The sequence below is a fragment of the Astyanax mexicanus genome, chromosome 7 (assembly GCF_023375975.1).
Source record: "Astyanax mexicanus isolate ESR-SI-001 chromosome 7, AstMex3_surface, whole genome shotgun sequence".
Classification (NCBI taxonomy): Eukaryota; Metazoa; Chordata; class Actinopteri; order Characiformes; family Acestrorhamphidae; genus Astyanax; species Astyanax mexicanus.
Genome location: NC_064414.1, coordinates 26,127,045 through 26,142,784, shown reverse-complemented (window position 1 = coordinate 26,142,784; position 15,740 = coordinate 26,127,045). Strand labels below are relative to the sequence as shown.

Here is a 15,740-nt window from a genome sequence, read left to right as displayed (position 1 = left end):
ACATGTTCTCACTGACTTCCTTCAGTTTCTAAACGTCTGCAGAGTTTGTGTGTTTTATTAGTTTAGTCTTGTATTTATATCCGCCTGCTGGCCTTTAGTTGGGCCTTTAGAGCTCCGATCAATCTCTGTGTCCATATGTGTGTGTGTGTGTGTGTGTATATGTGTGTATGTGCATCTGTGTGTATGTAATTATAGGAAGTTTGTAAAATGATTGATGGATTTGTTTGATGCTGGAACTTCAGCGTCTCCAATTAGAGCCATGCTTTCTGCTGCACTCTGAAACGCAGCGCGAGAGCGAGAGCGAGAGGAACAGAGGGAGAGCCTAAGAGTTTTGTTGTTTTAATGACCGGCCCAGGGGTCAGTAGTTTTAGCTTCCTGTCTCTGCGGGTCAAATTAAGCAGCACTGTGCCTGTGTCTGAATGAGCCCGCGCCATCCTGACACCCCCATAAATCCTCCCCTCACCCGCATTACAGAAACCTCAGCTCTCAGCCTGCCCTCTGTTCCCCCCTTCTGTTCCTCTCACCTGCTGTCACTCTCTACCCTCTACCCCTCTCTCTCTCTCTATCCCTCTATCGCTCTCTCTCGAGTACTGTCCCCATCTGTTTGTCTGTGCCCCCCTGTGTGTGCTATCTCTCTCTCTCTCTATGAACTCTACTGCAACTTCATCCCTCAACCCTTTAATCCACACCTATCTCTCTGCTGAGAGGTGTTAGACTGGGGTGAGCACACTGAGCTCTCTCTCACACATTTTGCCGTCTCATTTTTCCTCTCGTTCTCTCTCTCTTTCCATTCATTCATCCTTTCGCCTTCCATCCATCCATCTTATCTATCCATCTATCTATATAACTTTGCAATCTCTTTTTTACATCTCTCTCACTTTGATATCTCATTCTTGTTCTCTCAGTTTTCTTTTCTCTTTCAGTTTTGGTCCTTCTTAGTTTATTATCTCATTGTCAGTCCCTCTAACTTTGTTACATCATTTTTGTTAACTCTCTGTCCCTTTGTTTCCTCTTTGTCATATCATTTTTGGTTGTTCTTACTTTGCTGTCTCATTTTTGTGTCACTATTTCACTGCTATCTGATCTATGGACTCTCTATCTTTGCTATCTTACTTTATCTCATTGTTACTCCCTCTAACTTTTTTTATCTCATTTTTGGTTCCTCTTCCTCTCTTTGTCATCTCATTTTTGGTTGTTCTTACTTAGCTGTCTCAGTTTTGGTCCCTATCTGACTTTATCTCATTTTTGGTTCTTCTTCCTCTCTTTGTTTTCTAATTTTTGGTTGTTCTTCCTTTACTGTCTAATTTTTGGTCTCTCATTGTTTTTGCTATGTCAATTTTAGGCTTTTTTCTCTCTTTCTGCTATCTCATTTTTGGTTGTTCTTACTTTGCTATTTCATTTTTGGTCCCTATCTCATTTTGCTGTCTGATTTGTTTACTCTCTCTCTTTGCTATCTCATTTTTTCTCCTTACTTTGTCATTGTTAGTCCCTCTAACCTTGTTATCACATTTTTGGTTCCTCTCCCTCTCTTTGTCATCTAATTTTTGGTTGTTCTTACTTTTCTGTTTCATTTTTGGTCTCTCTCTGTTTTTGCTATCTCATTTTTGGTTTCTCTCCATCTCTTTGCTATCTCATTTTTGGTCTTTACCACATTACTATCTCATTTTTGGCCCCTCTCTTTTTGCTATAAAATTTTTGGTCTTCGTCTCTCAATTTGCTATTTACTTTATGGTCCCTCTCTCTAACTGTATCTCATTTTTGGACCCTCTCTAAGTTTTTGCTTTATCATGTGTAGTCCTTCTCTTTAATTTTACTATCTCTTTTTGCTGCCATCTATAGTCTCTCTCTTTCTTATCTCTGATCTCTTATCTTGTCTCTTATCTCTCTATCTGGCTTCTCTTTCTCTCTCCCTCTCACTTTGCTTCATTTTCTTTCTCTTTATCCCTGATTCTTTTCCACTTAGTCTCTCTCTCTCTCTCTCTCTCTCTCTCTCTCTCTCTCTCTCTCTCTCTCTCTCTCTCTCTCTCTCTCTCTCTCTCTCTCTCTCTCTCTCTGCTCCCCTCTTCTCTCAGTAGATAGTATTTGGATTGATTTACCGTTTCAGGAACAGCTGAGAATTCTTCAGAGTTTTTTTTTTTTTTTGGACTGAGGCACTCGGATGTCTTACAGACTCACATGATACCAACCTACGGCCTTCCACCCCTAACCCCCCCCAACCCCCCGCCCCCCAGCACCCTCTCGACCCCTCTCTCTCCCTCTCTCTCACTTACACACTCTGATGTGGCGTGTCCGTCAGCAGGCTCTTAAGAGTCATTGACTCGGAGAGCACGGGAGAGGGAGAGAGAGAGAGGGAAGAGAGGAGAGGAGGAGAAGAGGAGCAGTGGAACGAGAGGAGGGGTGCGGGGGGCACACCGGACACACTTGCCAACTTTCTGGGGCATGTGTGTGTGTATGTATGTGTGTAAGACCGGTCAGTGTTACCATGCGACTGTGCGAAAACACAGCCCATAATATTTACACAGTTACATTTTTTTCCACTCCGACCTCCAAAGTGCCAGGCGAGGGAACGAGAGACAGAGAGACATAGAGAAAGAGAGAGGGAGAGAGAAAGAGAGGCTTCTATAAGTACAGGCTCTGGCAAAGCAGCATGAATGGGTGGTAGGCCCATTGTAAGTGTGTATAAGTAGGTGAGTGTGTGTGTGTGTGTGTGTGTGTGTGTCTAGAGGTGAAGGGTTCGTGTAAACACCAAAGAGGCGTACTTTGTGACCCGTCGGCACATTTTCCAAGTCTGGTGATGTTAAGTGTTCCATGTGAGTGGTACTGTTGACATGTGTGTGTGTGTGTGTGTGTGTGTGTATAGGAGTGTGTGTATAGGAATGTGTGTGTGTGTTCTGTCTGAAGCAGTGTTTCATATACATTATACTGTAATGTATAATGTATATGACTTTATACCCTACTTACACATGAATTTACCAGCCACTGTATAACACTAGGGGTGCACAATACAAGAAATCAGTATTTTTAATATAATTCTGCATATTACAGTTGCCAAATGCAGTATATAACAATTATATTACAATCCATCATGTGCACTGATTTATTATATATTATATATACAGTTTTATTGTATTATAGTGAGATGTAAATACTTTGATTTGTAATGGTTTTATATAGAACCACCTACAAAAGGGTTTTCCATCAATCCGAAACCCTGTAACCAGACAATATTCTATGACTAATGAGTAATATGAAAAATAGAGGATTGTTCTAGTAATATATTTACAATATTCAGGAGCTGCTGTAAACTACACTCTAAGCAGAAAACGTGTTCTGTGGATATCAGTGTTGTATTTAACCTTTTTAAAAAGGTTTTATAGAGCACTGAAAAGAGTTCTTCTAGTTATATTGGTGTTGGTGGTTGGTCCTTTCTCTCAGTTTACTATCTCATTTTTTATCTCTCTCTCTCTGTCTCTCTTGCGTTCTCACTTTACTGACACAATTTTGATCGCTGTTCTTTGCTATCTCATTTTTGGTCCCTTTAACTTTGCTATCTCATTTTTAGTCTTTCTCTCTAACTCTTTGTCTGTCTCTAACTTTGCTATCTCTTTTTGTCTCTCTCTTTCTCTCTTAACTTTGCTATCTCATTTTTGGTCTTTCTCTCTATTTTGCTATCTCATTTTTTAACTCTTTGTCTCTCTCTAACTTTGCTATCTCATTTTGTCTCTCTATCTTACTCTCTTAATTTTGCTATCTCATTTTTGACTCTCTCTCTTTCTCTCTAAACTTTGCTATCTAATCTTTGGTCTTTTTCTCTATTTTGCTATCTCATTTTGTCTCTCTCTTTTTCTCTCTAACTTTGCTATCTCATTTTGTCTCTCTTTTTCTCTCTTAACTTTGCTATCTCATTTTTGTCTCTTTCTCTCTTTTCTAACTTTGCTATCTCATTTTAGGTCTCTCTCTTTAACATTGCTTTCTCATTTTTACTCATTCTTACTTTACTGACAACATTTTTGTCACTCTTTTTTTGCTATCTCACTTTGCTATCTAATTTTTGCTCATTCTCAGTTGCTGACATATTTTTGTTCAATCTACTATCTTATTTTTGGTCTCTCACTCTAACTTTGCTATCTCATTTTTGATCCCTCTCACTTTGCTATCTCGTTTTTGGTCCTTTCTCTCTGACTGTATCTAAATTTGTCCCTTTCTAGTATTTCTAGTCTTTGCTGTCGACTGTTTGGTTCTTTTTCTTTTTTTCTCTCAATTAATCTCTTTTTACACTCATTAACGTTGCTCACATGCTCTCTCTCTTTCTCTTTCTCTTTCTCTCCCTCTCTCAATCTCACTCTCTGTTATGCTCTATAACTTTTGGTTTTATTTAAATTTTTGTTCTATCTCACTCTTTGATATCTCATATCTGGTGTCTCTTTCTTTCTCTGTCTCTCAACATTCAGTATCTGCTGTTAGTAGTTGTTTAGTTGTTGCTTCATTCTAAGCAGTAAAGTTCTATAGTACTGAAAAAAGTGTTCTATGGATATCAGTGCTCTTAAAGAACCCCCTTTATATGATCAGTTCTCTGTTGGATGAATAAATCTCTCTCTCTCTCTTTAGCTGAGGCATCTGCAGTGGAGTTTGGTGATGGAGAGTGCTGTTCCGTCAGACAGAGGGAACTACACTTGCGTGGTGCAGAACAAGTATGGGACCATCACACACACTTACCAGCTTGACGTATTAGGTAAATAAACACACTTGCGTTCCCTCCTTCAACTCAAACTCATTCCCTCCTTCCATTCATTTCATCTGTGCGTTCCACTATTCACCTCTCAATCTTTTCTTTCTCGACCAATCAGAGCGCTCCCCTCACCGGCCCATCCTGCAGGCGGGTCTGCCTGCGAATCAGACAGTGGAGGTGGGCAGCAATGTGGAGTTCTACTGTAAAGTATACAGTGACGCGCAGCCTCATATCCAGTGGCTCAAACACATCGAGGTGAACGGCAGCCGCTACGGCTCCAACGGCGCCCCCTACGTCACTGTTCTCAAGGTACACCACTACCCACCCTGCTGAACTTCTCTCACAATCTAGTCTAACACTACTAGTCTACTAGAGGTGAGGACTGCTTTATCAATGCCATATCTGAAAAAAAAATTACACAAATAACACATCTGTGTTCTGAATGTCTAATGAAAAAAGTTGGACATAGGTCACTTTTACCTGCTGTGTGGACTTACCCTTAGTTTACAGGTTTATTAGGTTTGTTAGGGGCTAATTGACTAATAGAATTGTTCAATAGAGTTGCCTTATAGAATTGTGCTACATGAGATTGTTCCCATTGTCAGCATTGCAATTCTTCCATTTAAAATGTGTAACTTCTTCCTAATTAAGCTTTTTTAATACAAATTTTAAAAACAAAGACACATATAGCACATGCTAAGGTTTCCAGTGTAAAGTAGGGTGAATGTTGAGTTAAGGCTATTTGTGTTCCCTTTTTTTGCCTGGAAATGAACATATTACCTTCACATGATGTAACTATCTCTGCCCACATACTTCAAGAGAGGAATGTTGAGCTATACATTCAGGACAGGGCAGTTAAAAATCATAAGAATTGCACATAAACAAACATGACAATGGTGAAGGTTGTCATAATTGATGTTGATGTCGTTGTCAAGGCTTTAAACTGTGCAAAAATGTTCTGCTATCTGTTTGTTTTCTGTCAGAATTTGTTCATCATTTCTATTCAGCAGTCACGTTATTATATATTTTGCTTGGACTATTGACTGCACTGCCCCTATGATCTATTCTATTGGTACTCGTCAATCTGTCCATATTGATAAGCTTTTAAAGAACATGCACGAATATAAACGAAATGAACTCAGTAGTAGGGCTGCACGATATATCGTTTAAGCATCGTCATCACGATGTGCGCATGTGCAATAGTCACATCGCAGGACGTGAAATGTCACTTAAGGCAACTGAATCAAACATGTCATGTTGCAATGTTTTGATTTTTGACACAAAAAATAGATACACAGCACTGTCTCTTTATTTATTTATTTTTATTATTTATTTCATTACTGTTAGGAGTGTATATAATATGAAACACTAAGGCTTTCATTTAAGGCTTTCAATTAGTATTAGTCAATTCATTAGTATTCATACTTTGCTTTTTCCCCCCTTATTTAAAGTCTCTAGATTAGGTTTTTAACCTAGCGTTAGGTACTTAATGCTAGCTAACTAGTTAACTAGGTTAGCCAACTCAGGTTAGCTAACGGTTGACTTGTATAGACGCTGCTCCCGCAACCACACATTAGTAAGAGCCGTCTCAGCAAAGATAAGCCTTTCTATCCCGTGTAGATCCTTAAAAACTACAGTTCAAAAAAGTTCGAGCAGATGTCACGCAATTTGAGAGAAAGAAGACTTTTAAAGACTCTACCTACCATCACTCGCTCTCAACCAACTCTGGAGCGAACAGCGGGAGCTAGCTCGGGGCGGCATGCTAATGCTACGGCTACATCCGGCTCTCGATCTGCTGCTGCGGGCAGCCTTACTCTAGATACGCTGAGGTCCCCAGAGAGGCCTGCTTCACCAAGCGCTATCACCATGGCTAACCTGACTGATGCCCCGACCTGGTTCCTCCCCGCGCTGGAAAATCTGAAAAGTTCCTTGCTTACGGAGCACGCTGCAGCACATTCTAACGCCTTGCAGCCCATTTCCGGCTCTCTGGATTCGATTATACAAACGCTAGACTCTCACTCAAGTAGCATCAAGGCCCTTGAAGCTGCTGCCTCCGACCATGGCGACAGGATAGCCCAGCTGGAGAAACAGTGTGGTGCATTAGCTACGAAGAACTGGGCTGGGCAGGTTTTGGGCAGGTCTGGCTCCAATTTGTCTGTACTGCGCACGCAAGATGGCAGCTTCCACTTCGGCCATATTTTGGCTTCAAAACGCTTTAGTGAATGGGGATGCCCTGTCCATACTTATATACAGTCTATGGTTTGACTCCACAGAACTGTGTGTGTTTCTTTGATGGTGCTGTTCCGCACGGAGCTCCTCAGCGCCATCTAGCGGTATGGCGGTGTGAGAGAAATGCATACTGGTTCTAGTTTGCCCAGCACTACTTCCACGTGAACTAATCAATGAGTAGCCCCATGTTAGCTTCTTCTTTAGCAGAGCCCCTGTGTCTTACCACAGGAGAGGAGAGAGATGGCAGAGGGTGGGTTTCTCTCTCTCTCTCTCCCTCTCTTTCTCTCTCTCTGTCTTTCTTCTGAGACACACAGAAACTCACATCTGGTTTGGGCTAAGCTAACCGCCGCTCTGGCGTCGCGCGGGGAGACAGCCGCTCTCTCTCTTTCTCTCTCTCTCTCCGCAGAGAGAAGGAGGAGGAAAGAAGAGAGAGAGGGAGAGAGGGCGCACGAAAAAGCCATGGAAAAAATGAAGCGGGGAAGCGAGGGAAGGGCCGAGTCAGCAGTGCAGAGGAGGGGAGAGAGAGTCGGCTAGCCAGACCGCCGCTCTATTTTCGACTCCATATAATTGAAACAGTATTTTAGCGGGAGCCGCGCACCCATCCCCGACGCGCTCCTCTGTGCAAACCCTCCAATCCAAAAACCCCTCCCCTCCCCCCGGACCACAGCACACAGTGACAGATCATGTGTGGCACAGAGTCTGGGGAGAGGAGGGAAGCAGAGAGAGAGAGAGAGAGAGAGAGAACAAAGCAGATGTGTAATTGAAGTGAAAATAAAAGAGGGGGAGATGTGTTGGGAGGAATGAGAGGGAAAGTGGGATTGTGTTGAAGCTCATCAGCACTTAGAAATGTGTGCGAGCGAGAGGAGAGGAGAGTTGCGGGGTTTGGGTTTGAGGTTGGCATCAATGTGGAGATCAAACCTGGCTCAGATGGCAGCGACTGCTCTGGCTTGTTTCCGCACTGGTTACTATTGACGACAGTGAAGAGGATGAAATGGTGTTGAAGTGGATGTGTGGATGTATTTGAGAGAGAGAAAATCTATATACGCTATATGAACAAAACAAATATTGGGACAAATACACATGACAGCTACAGGAGCTTTTAGGAAGTGACTATCTTATACAGTGCTGGAAAAAATTAGGAGACCACTCCAGTTTCTAAATCAGTTTCTCTGATTTTGCTATTTATAGTTATATGTTTGAGTACAATTAACATTGTTGTTTTATTCTATAAACTACGGCCAACATTTCTCCCAAATTCCCAATAAAAATATTGTTATTTAGAGCATTTATTTGCAGAAAATGAGAAATGGCTGACATAACAAAACAGATGCAGAGCTTTCAGAAATCAATATTTGGTGGAATAACCCTGAATTTTGACCACAGTTCTCCTCCACCAGTCTTACACACTGCTTTTGGATCACTTTATTTCACTCCTGATGCAAAAATTCAAGCAGTTTATCTTGAATGAATCTTGTGATCATCCATCTTCCTCTTTATTATATTCCAGAGGTTTTCAATTTGATAAAATCAAGGAAAAACATCATCATTAAGTGGTCTCTTATTTTATTCCAGAACTGTACATGTCATACAAATGTCAGGTATTGTGATATTTCATATTGCCCAGCTCTGGGTTCCCACAATTCCATGAGTGCCACCACTTACTAAGTTATGCATACTTGTGTGTGTGTGTTTCTGCAGAGTCTGAACAGTACAACTAAGGAATGTCTTGTTAGACTCGCTCTGTCTAATGTGACAGAGGAGGATACAGGACAGTACTGGTGCTCTGCCTCCAACTTTTTGGGCAAGTCAGAACTCTCTTTCTGGCTCACACTGCGGCGACCAGGTAAACCCCGCCCCTAAACAGCTTGGAGAGACTCCGCCCCTCCCTAACAGCAGCTGTCAGTCATGTTCTCCTGTCGGTGGCGGTGGTTTCTTTGGACTTTTTTGGATTTAGTTTTTATTTCTCAGCTGTTTTGTTTAGGAATGGACTGAATGTCAGGCCTGCTTTGAGGATATGGGGCATCTCTGTGCTCGTTTGTGTTTGTGTGTGTATAAGTGTGTGTGTGTGTAAGTGTGTGTGTGGGTGTGTTTATGTGTGTGTTTGGCTACTTCATTTTACTCTACGCTTCCTCATCTTCTCCAATCGATGCGAAACACAACAAGGTCTGAACTATAATGGAAACCAGAACTGCACCACACACACACACACACACACACACACACACACAGATTCATATTGATTTCCCATACACTGCTACCCACAACTGAACATTGCTTTTTTTTTCTTGACGCACACACACAGAAATGCACACAAACTTGGCAGTCTCTTCTGATGAATGGAGGGCAGTGTTAACTATAGAGAGCTTGAAGAAGCTTTAAAGACATTAATGACCATCTCACCACAGAGTATTTTAAACTCCACTTAAATAAGAAACAGACACAGATCCCAGTCACTGAAGCGCCACTGAAAACACACCGTCTGGAAAGAGCGGGCCCCCTAAATCTCTGACAAATCAGCCCCCCCACTCCGGATGCAAATCCTGGCTGCGTCCCAAACCAGGCCCTGTTCACTATATAGTGTATAGAGTACAGTTAAATTTTTAGGGAGTTGAAAAAAAAAACTAGTGATGAACACTATGAGTGTGCTTTTATGGTCTGGAAAAAAGTACAAAAAAAGATTCTCCTACAGGAGTGGTTCTCCAACTGGTCTTTTAGACCACCCAAATACAATATATTAATATTAATACATAATATATATATAATATATTGTCACTGTTGTGCAAAAACGTTGTGTCTCCTAAATGGCGTATTTTCAAAAGAATAGAAAATGGAAGTTAATGTAAAGAGATTTTACTAGAAATTAAGAAGTGAATTTTCTTGGCATTTGGCTGATTAACATTTTTTTTATCATAATAAATAAATGAAATAACAACAAAGTACAATACATTGACATAATCATGAATCTACTTCAGCTGTGTTTCATGTAGGAGTATGAGCCTGCCACTGCTGCTGAAAACAATACTAACTTTAGAAGAAACACTAAAATATATAACGTAAAATATATTTTGTGCATCCATAGATTTTAAGCCATTTTGGAGCATTTCTATTAGTCCTTTAATCATGAAATTTTAACATAATGTAAAGAACACCTGATTCACAGATTTACATTATGTTAAAAACAAAACATAACACAAATACAAAATGATATACATGGTTTACCTTGATAGCAACACTATGAAAAAAAGATTCTGTCATTGTTTATATTTTTTCAGTGTATAAAAAAAAGTTGTTAGGGACTTCTTTTTTTCTACTTGTCTCATTTCGTGTGGCTTGCTGGTGTTAAAAGCAAGGTGGAGGGTCTGTATTTTCTTCCTGGTGTCAGTCTTATCTACAGAAAGCTTCTCTGATGTTTATCTGGTGATGGGATAACTGCTTTTTTCAGGTGACAGGCTCCATTTTCACAATTTTTTCTCACTCAGGGGGCTGTGGTTTATATCTGTCTCTCTCTCTCTCTCTCTCTCTCTCTCTCTCTCTATCTTCCTCTTCCCTCTCCCTGTTCCCCTCATTCAGACGGCTGGCATTAACACTACGGATAAGGAGCTGGAGGTTCTCTTCCTGACCAATGTGTCCTATGAGGATGCGGGCGAGTACACCTGTCTTGCGGGGAATTCTATTGGCTATGCCTATCACTCTGCCTGGCTAACCGTTATACCAGGTACAGCTGTTCTCTCTGTCTGACCAATCACTGCCTTCTGTCCACTGCCTCAGGGATCTTCCTATAGCTCTAACATGAATTTCTTTTTCTCCAGTGTGTTTCATGCTAACCTTTTGAAGTCAGAGCCTCTGAATATAATGAGAAAGGTCCAAAATTCAGACCTAAACCTGCTGATTCTCAATAGATATCTAAATATAAATCTAACTTAAAGCATAATTAACAATATTATAAATAATTTATTCAAAAAATGACATCAATATATATATTATAGATTTTTCCTTTGATTCTTTGATGTGTTATATTTTAGTTTCTCGTTACTCACTATAATCATACATATAAACTAGAATTGTCAACATCAATATACAGTTTTTTCTGATTTTGCTATTTATAGGTATATGTTTGAGTAAAATGAACATTGTTGTTTTATTCTATAAACTACGGACAGCATTTTTCTCAAATTCCGAATAAAATATTGTCATTTAGAGCATTTATTTGAAGAAAATGAGAAATGGCTGAAATAACAAAAAAGATGCAGAGCTTTCAGACCTCTAATAATGCAAAGAAAACAAGTTCATATCATAAAGTTTTAAGAGTTCAGAAATCAGTATTTGGTGGAATAACCAATTCTCAGTTTTCATGCGTCTTGGCATGTTCTCCTCCACCAGTCTTACACACTGCTTTTGGATAACTTTATGCCTTTACTCCTGGTGCAAAAATTCAAACATTTCAGCTTGGCTTGATGGCTTGTGATCATCCATCTTCCTCTTGATTATATCAAGAGCAAACTTTTTAAATGCTCTTTTATTTTTTTCCAGAGATGTATGTCAAATATATAAATGTTATTTATAGTGTAAATAACAACAGGATAAATTATTTATTCGTAAAATGAAATCAGAAAATAGATTATAGATCTAATTAACCAACACTTGACTTCTAAAGATTTTTTTTTCCTTTTGTTTTTTTTTCATCTTTTCATTTCTTATTACTTGCTATAATTATACATATAACTATAATTGTCAAGATCAGTATATAAAAATATAGTACGTCTAAGTAGTATGTCTAAATGTATGGGGACACCTCTTCTTATAAATCCATTCAGCTACGTTAAGTTTAAGTTGTCCAGGTTGCTGACACAGATGTGCAAGTGCACACACAAACACATCTTGTCTAGTCCCTGTAGAACAATATCGCCAAAAGAATAGATAGAATTCTCTGGAATAATTATTTAGAAACTTACTAGTATCAGGCTTAATGCCAGTATAAAGCCCCCAACATTAAACTGTGGGTAGCTGAACTCCATCCATCCATCCATTTATTCACCAGTACCTTTAGGATAGGGATATAAGTTGAGGAGTCAGAGATGTTGTGGTGGGGTGGTAATCCATCTCATTCAACATCCTGTGGCTAAATGCAGTCATATCCTCACAGCAACGCTCCAAATGCACACATTTCAGAAGAAACAAACTGAACAATAGGAGCAGGTGTCCCAATACTTTTGTCCATGCAGTGTACAGTGGTTTAGGCTGTGTGGTGGATGGAGTTTAGTTCCCTGATTCTGTTTGAGGTTTTATAATGTGTCAGAAGCTCTTAGCTCAGTGTGTGGTGATGCTATTCAGCCTCACTTTCATTACTCTACTCTTAATGCCCCTGCGGGAAGCTGCAGTAAACAACGGCACACACACACACACACACACACCACTCTCTTACTCACACATACACACACACACACATGCCTTTCTCTTTTTTAATTAAAAAAGCTTTTTTTCTCCTCGTCTGTTCTCAGGAGCTTTGGGATGCACATGCTACATGAGTAACGGTCTCCCTTGGGACAGGAGAATTATGGGATGTGTGTAGATGTGTGTACCTGCAGGGGCGCATGATAGCTGCTTAATTAGTTTGTAATGAGGCTTTAAATTGATTGTGGGCTTTTGGCTTAATGGCCCAGCTCTCTGGAAAACACTCAGAACTGATAGACCTCACATTACTGCTGATTAAAACTGATCGATCAGGAGTTTAATAGGGCTTTTAATTGTTTTTACTGTATTTGCAAATGTAAAACCATTAAACAAAGGGTTTGATGTTCCTTGGAGTAGAACAGTTTAGATGTTATAAGAATGATAAAGCATGATTGTCAGCTTAATTAAAATTTCAGCCTTGTGTTTAGGATATACAGTATTAAATTGAGTTAAATGTTAAATGTCCTGTCTGAATTATACTGCTGCATACACTGTAATTGTCACACCTTAGCCTGTGTCTGTCTTATGTTTTCCTTTTTTTTTGGCCCTTCCTGCCCCTGTCCTCTTTTCCCTTGTTTTATTTACCTCTCCGTGTGCTTCACATGGCTCTGTTTTGTGTTTGGTCTTGTCTCTGCCTTAGCCTCGCCCTCTCATCTGTAATCCCTCCTGTCTCACTTGTAACCCCTCCCCCTCGTTACTGCCACAGGTGTACCTTGTCTGTGCCTGTGCATAAATACCCATGTGCTCCTTTGTTCTCTGTCATGCTTTATGCAACGCGTTGGCGGCAGGATGCAAATCCAAGTGGGTTTGTTTTTTGACATTTCAAAAAAACGAACAAAAACTGAGGCAACGAAAGGTCTTAAAAAACAAAGACTTTAAAACAAATGATAACTAGTTCTTAACAAACAAAGACGAGAAATGAACAAACAAAGAAACAAACAATCTAAAGAAAACAAACCAGAACTCTGTAGGTTCAACAAACACCAATAAAAAAAGATCCAGACAGGGTAGAACAGGGTCAAACAAAAAGCACGACAAAAAACAAAGAAGCACATGGGGTATATATACACAGGCACAGACAAGGGACACCTGGAAGTAATGAGCGGGCGGGGTTACAAATGAAACAGGAGGGATTGCAGATAACAGGGCGGGGCTAAGGCAAAGACAAGACCAAAAACAAAACAGAGCCATGTGAAGCACATGGGGAGGTAAACAAAACAACAGAGAACAGGAGCAGGAAGGACCAAAAAAAGAAAAAAAAAAACTTAAACACAAGTTAATGTGTGACAGTAATTCAGTGTACAACTATACAGTAACTGATTACAGAGCATTTTTAAATAACTCAATTAATTTATTTAATAAGTCAAAAGTTCTTCTAACTCTAGCTCTATGTTTTACTCTGCACTTCAGTGTGTTCAGCAGGATGTATTGAGTTGAGCAAAGTAACAAAACGATAGATGTTTAGTCTGAAGATCAGCACCACCATCACATGACATTCCAAGATTGGGAGGCTCTTGTGGGCACTCTGGAGCTGTAGAATTACAATGCGTAAATTAATTCCACTTAGTAAATATATATATATATATATTCCCTTCTTTCTTGGCCACATAACTCTGTGTGTGTATATGATTTCAGAGCTCTAGGGTGGCACAACAGTCTAACTGCCTGCTTGTCTAGAGACATGCGATCAATACACGCCTCTAACTTTCACCCCTGTGCGTCCCCTTATGTGTGCGTCAGCTGTGGAGCTGGATAAAGAGGACGACTACGCCAATTTCCTGATCTCCGGGACCGTATGCGTGCTCTTCGTCTTCACTATCGTCATTATCATTCTGTGCCGGTTGCGTATGAGCACCCAGAAGACGCTGCCCACTCCTCCTGTGCAAAAGCTCTCCAAGTTCCCCCTCAAGAGACAGGTAACAGAAAGTAGATACAAGATTTGATCAACCTACCCCCTTTTCTCACACTCTCTTCCTCTCTTACTTCCATTTTAGTGTGTACTTTTGTTTAGTGTGTGTGTATGTGTGTGGGTGTGTGAGAATGGAAGTTTGTCATAGTTGTAATGTAGCAGCAGGTTATTCATATTCTCCCATGACTGCCAGAGTTTGGATCATATTTCACTTTCACTGCAACCCAGTCTCTCTCAGTTGTTTTAAAGATTTTAAACGGCAGCAGCTGCAAGCTGAACACAACACACACACACACACACACACACACACACACACATATATATATATATATATATATATAGATTCTCCTCTACCATCTCCCATTCATCCATTCATTCTCTCCTGTATACACAGTTATCTCAGCCTGCTTCAGTTTCAATCAGTGCTTATTTAACCTGTCCCCATTCATCGTCCTGTTTGTCCAAATGTCTTTCTATCATTGTCAACCCGAGTGATGTCTTTTCCTCCCTGTCTGCCGGTCTTTGACATTTCATACCCAGGTGTAAATGGGAGTGTGTGTGTGTGTGTGAGATGCTCGTGATGAACCCTGTGTTCCTGCTGTCTCTCAGGTGTGTGAGATTCCTCTGTTGAATCGACTATAAAAGCGGCTCTGACAGAATTAGATTGAGTCATCAGTGCCTGGGCTTTTGATCTGCACGCCGCTACTGACTGAACACTGAGTGAGAGAGCTAGAGATAAACAGAGAGCGAGAGAGAGAGAGAAAGAGAGAGAGCAAGGGAAGAGAGACAGGCAAAAGACAAAGAGAGGAGAGAGCGGTTAGTTTGTTTTTAATGAGAAATAACTGTAGGCTACAAAGAACAGGAGACAAGACAAGACAGACATCTCCTCTAGCAAGACCATCCATCAGCTTGAAAAGAGCTGAAAAGAAGATGAAAAAATGAAGAGACCACTAAATCAGTTTATGTGAACATTGTTGTTTTATTCTATAAACTATGAACAACATTTCTCCCAAATTTCAAATAAAAATGTTGTCATTTATGACTGATATAACAAAAAAAGATGCAGAGTTCATATTCATAAAATTTTAAGAGTTAAGAAATTAATATTTGGTGGAATAACCCTGGTTTTTAATCACAGTTTTCATGCATACCGGCATGTTCTCCTCCACCAGTCTTACACACTGCTTTTGGATAACTTTATGCCTTTACTCCTTGGGCAACAATTCAAGCAGTTCAGTTTGGTTCAATGTTGTTTTATACCTGTAAACATATACCTATAAATAGCAAAATCTGAGAAACTGATTCATAAACTAAAGTGGTCTCTTAATTGTTTCCAGAGCTGTATAGAGTGTGTATATGATATTGAGATCTATAGTGTGAGAAAGAGAGAGAGAGAGAGACAGAGAAGAAGAAGACAAGAAG

General features: G+C 40.1%; 1 protein-coding gene across 6 annotated transcripts in view; it reads left to right on the top strand.

Moving 5' to 3' along the window:
* Positions 1–15,740, top strand: part of fgfr3 (fibroblast growth factor receptor 3) — an 82,548-nt gene that overhangs the window by 49,514 nt on the left and 17,294 nt on the right. For 5 of the 6 annotated variants that reach the window (XM_049481322.1, XM_007230891.4, XM_049481323.1 and 2 more), the window contains exons 6-9: positions 4,609–4,732; positions 4,848–5,038; positions 10,529–10,673; positions 14,150–14,325. In XM_049481322.1, coding sequence (XP_049337279.1) covers positions 4,609–4,732; positions 4,848–5,038; positions 10,529–10,673; positions 14,150–14,325 — 636 coding nt within the window. Of the gene's footprint in view, positions 1–4,608; positions 4,733–4,847; positions 5,039–8,656; positions 8,802–10,528; positions 10,674–14,149; positions 14,326–15,740 lie in introns of all 6 variants that reach the window. The other variant, XM_022684929.2, reaches the window with a different exon arrangement.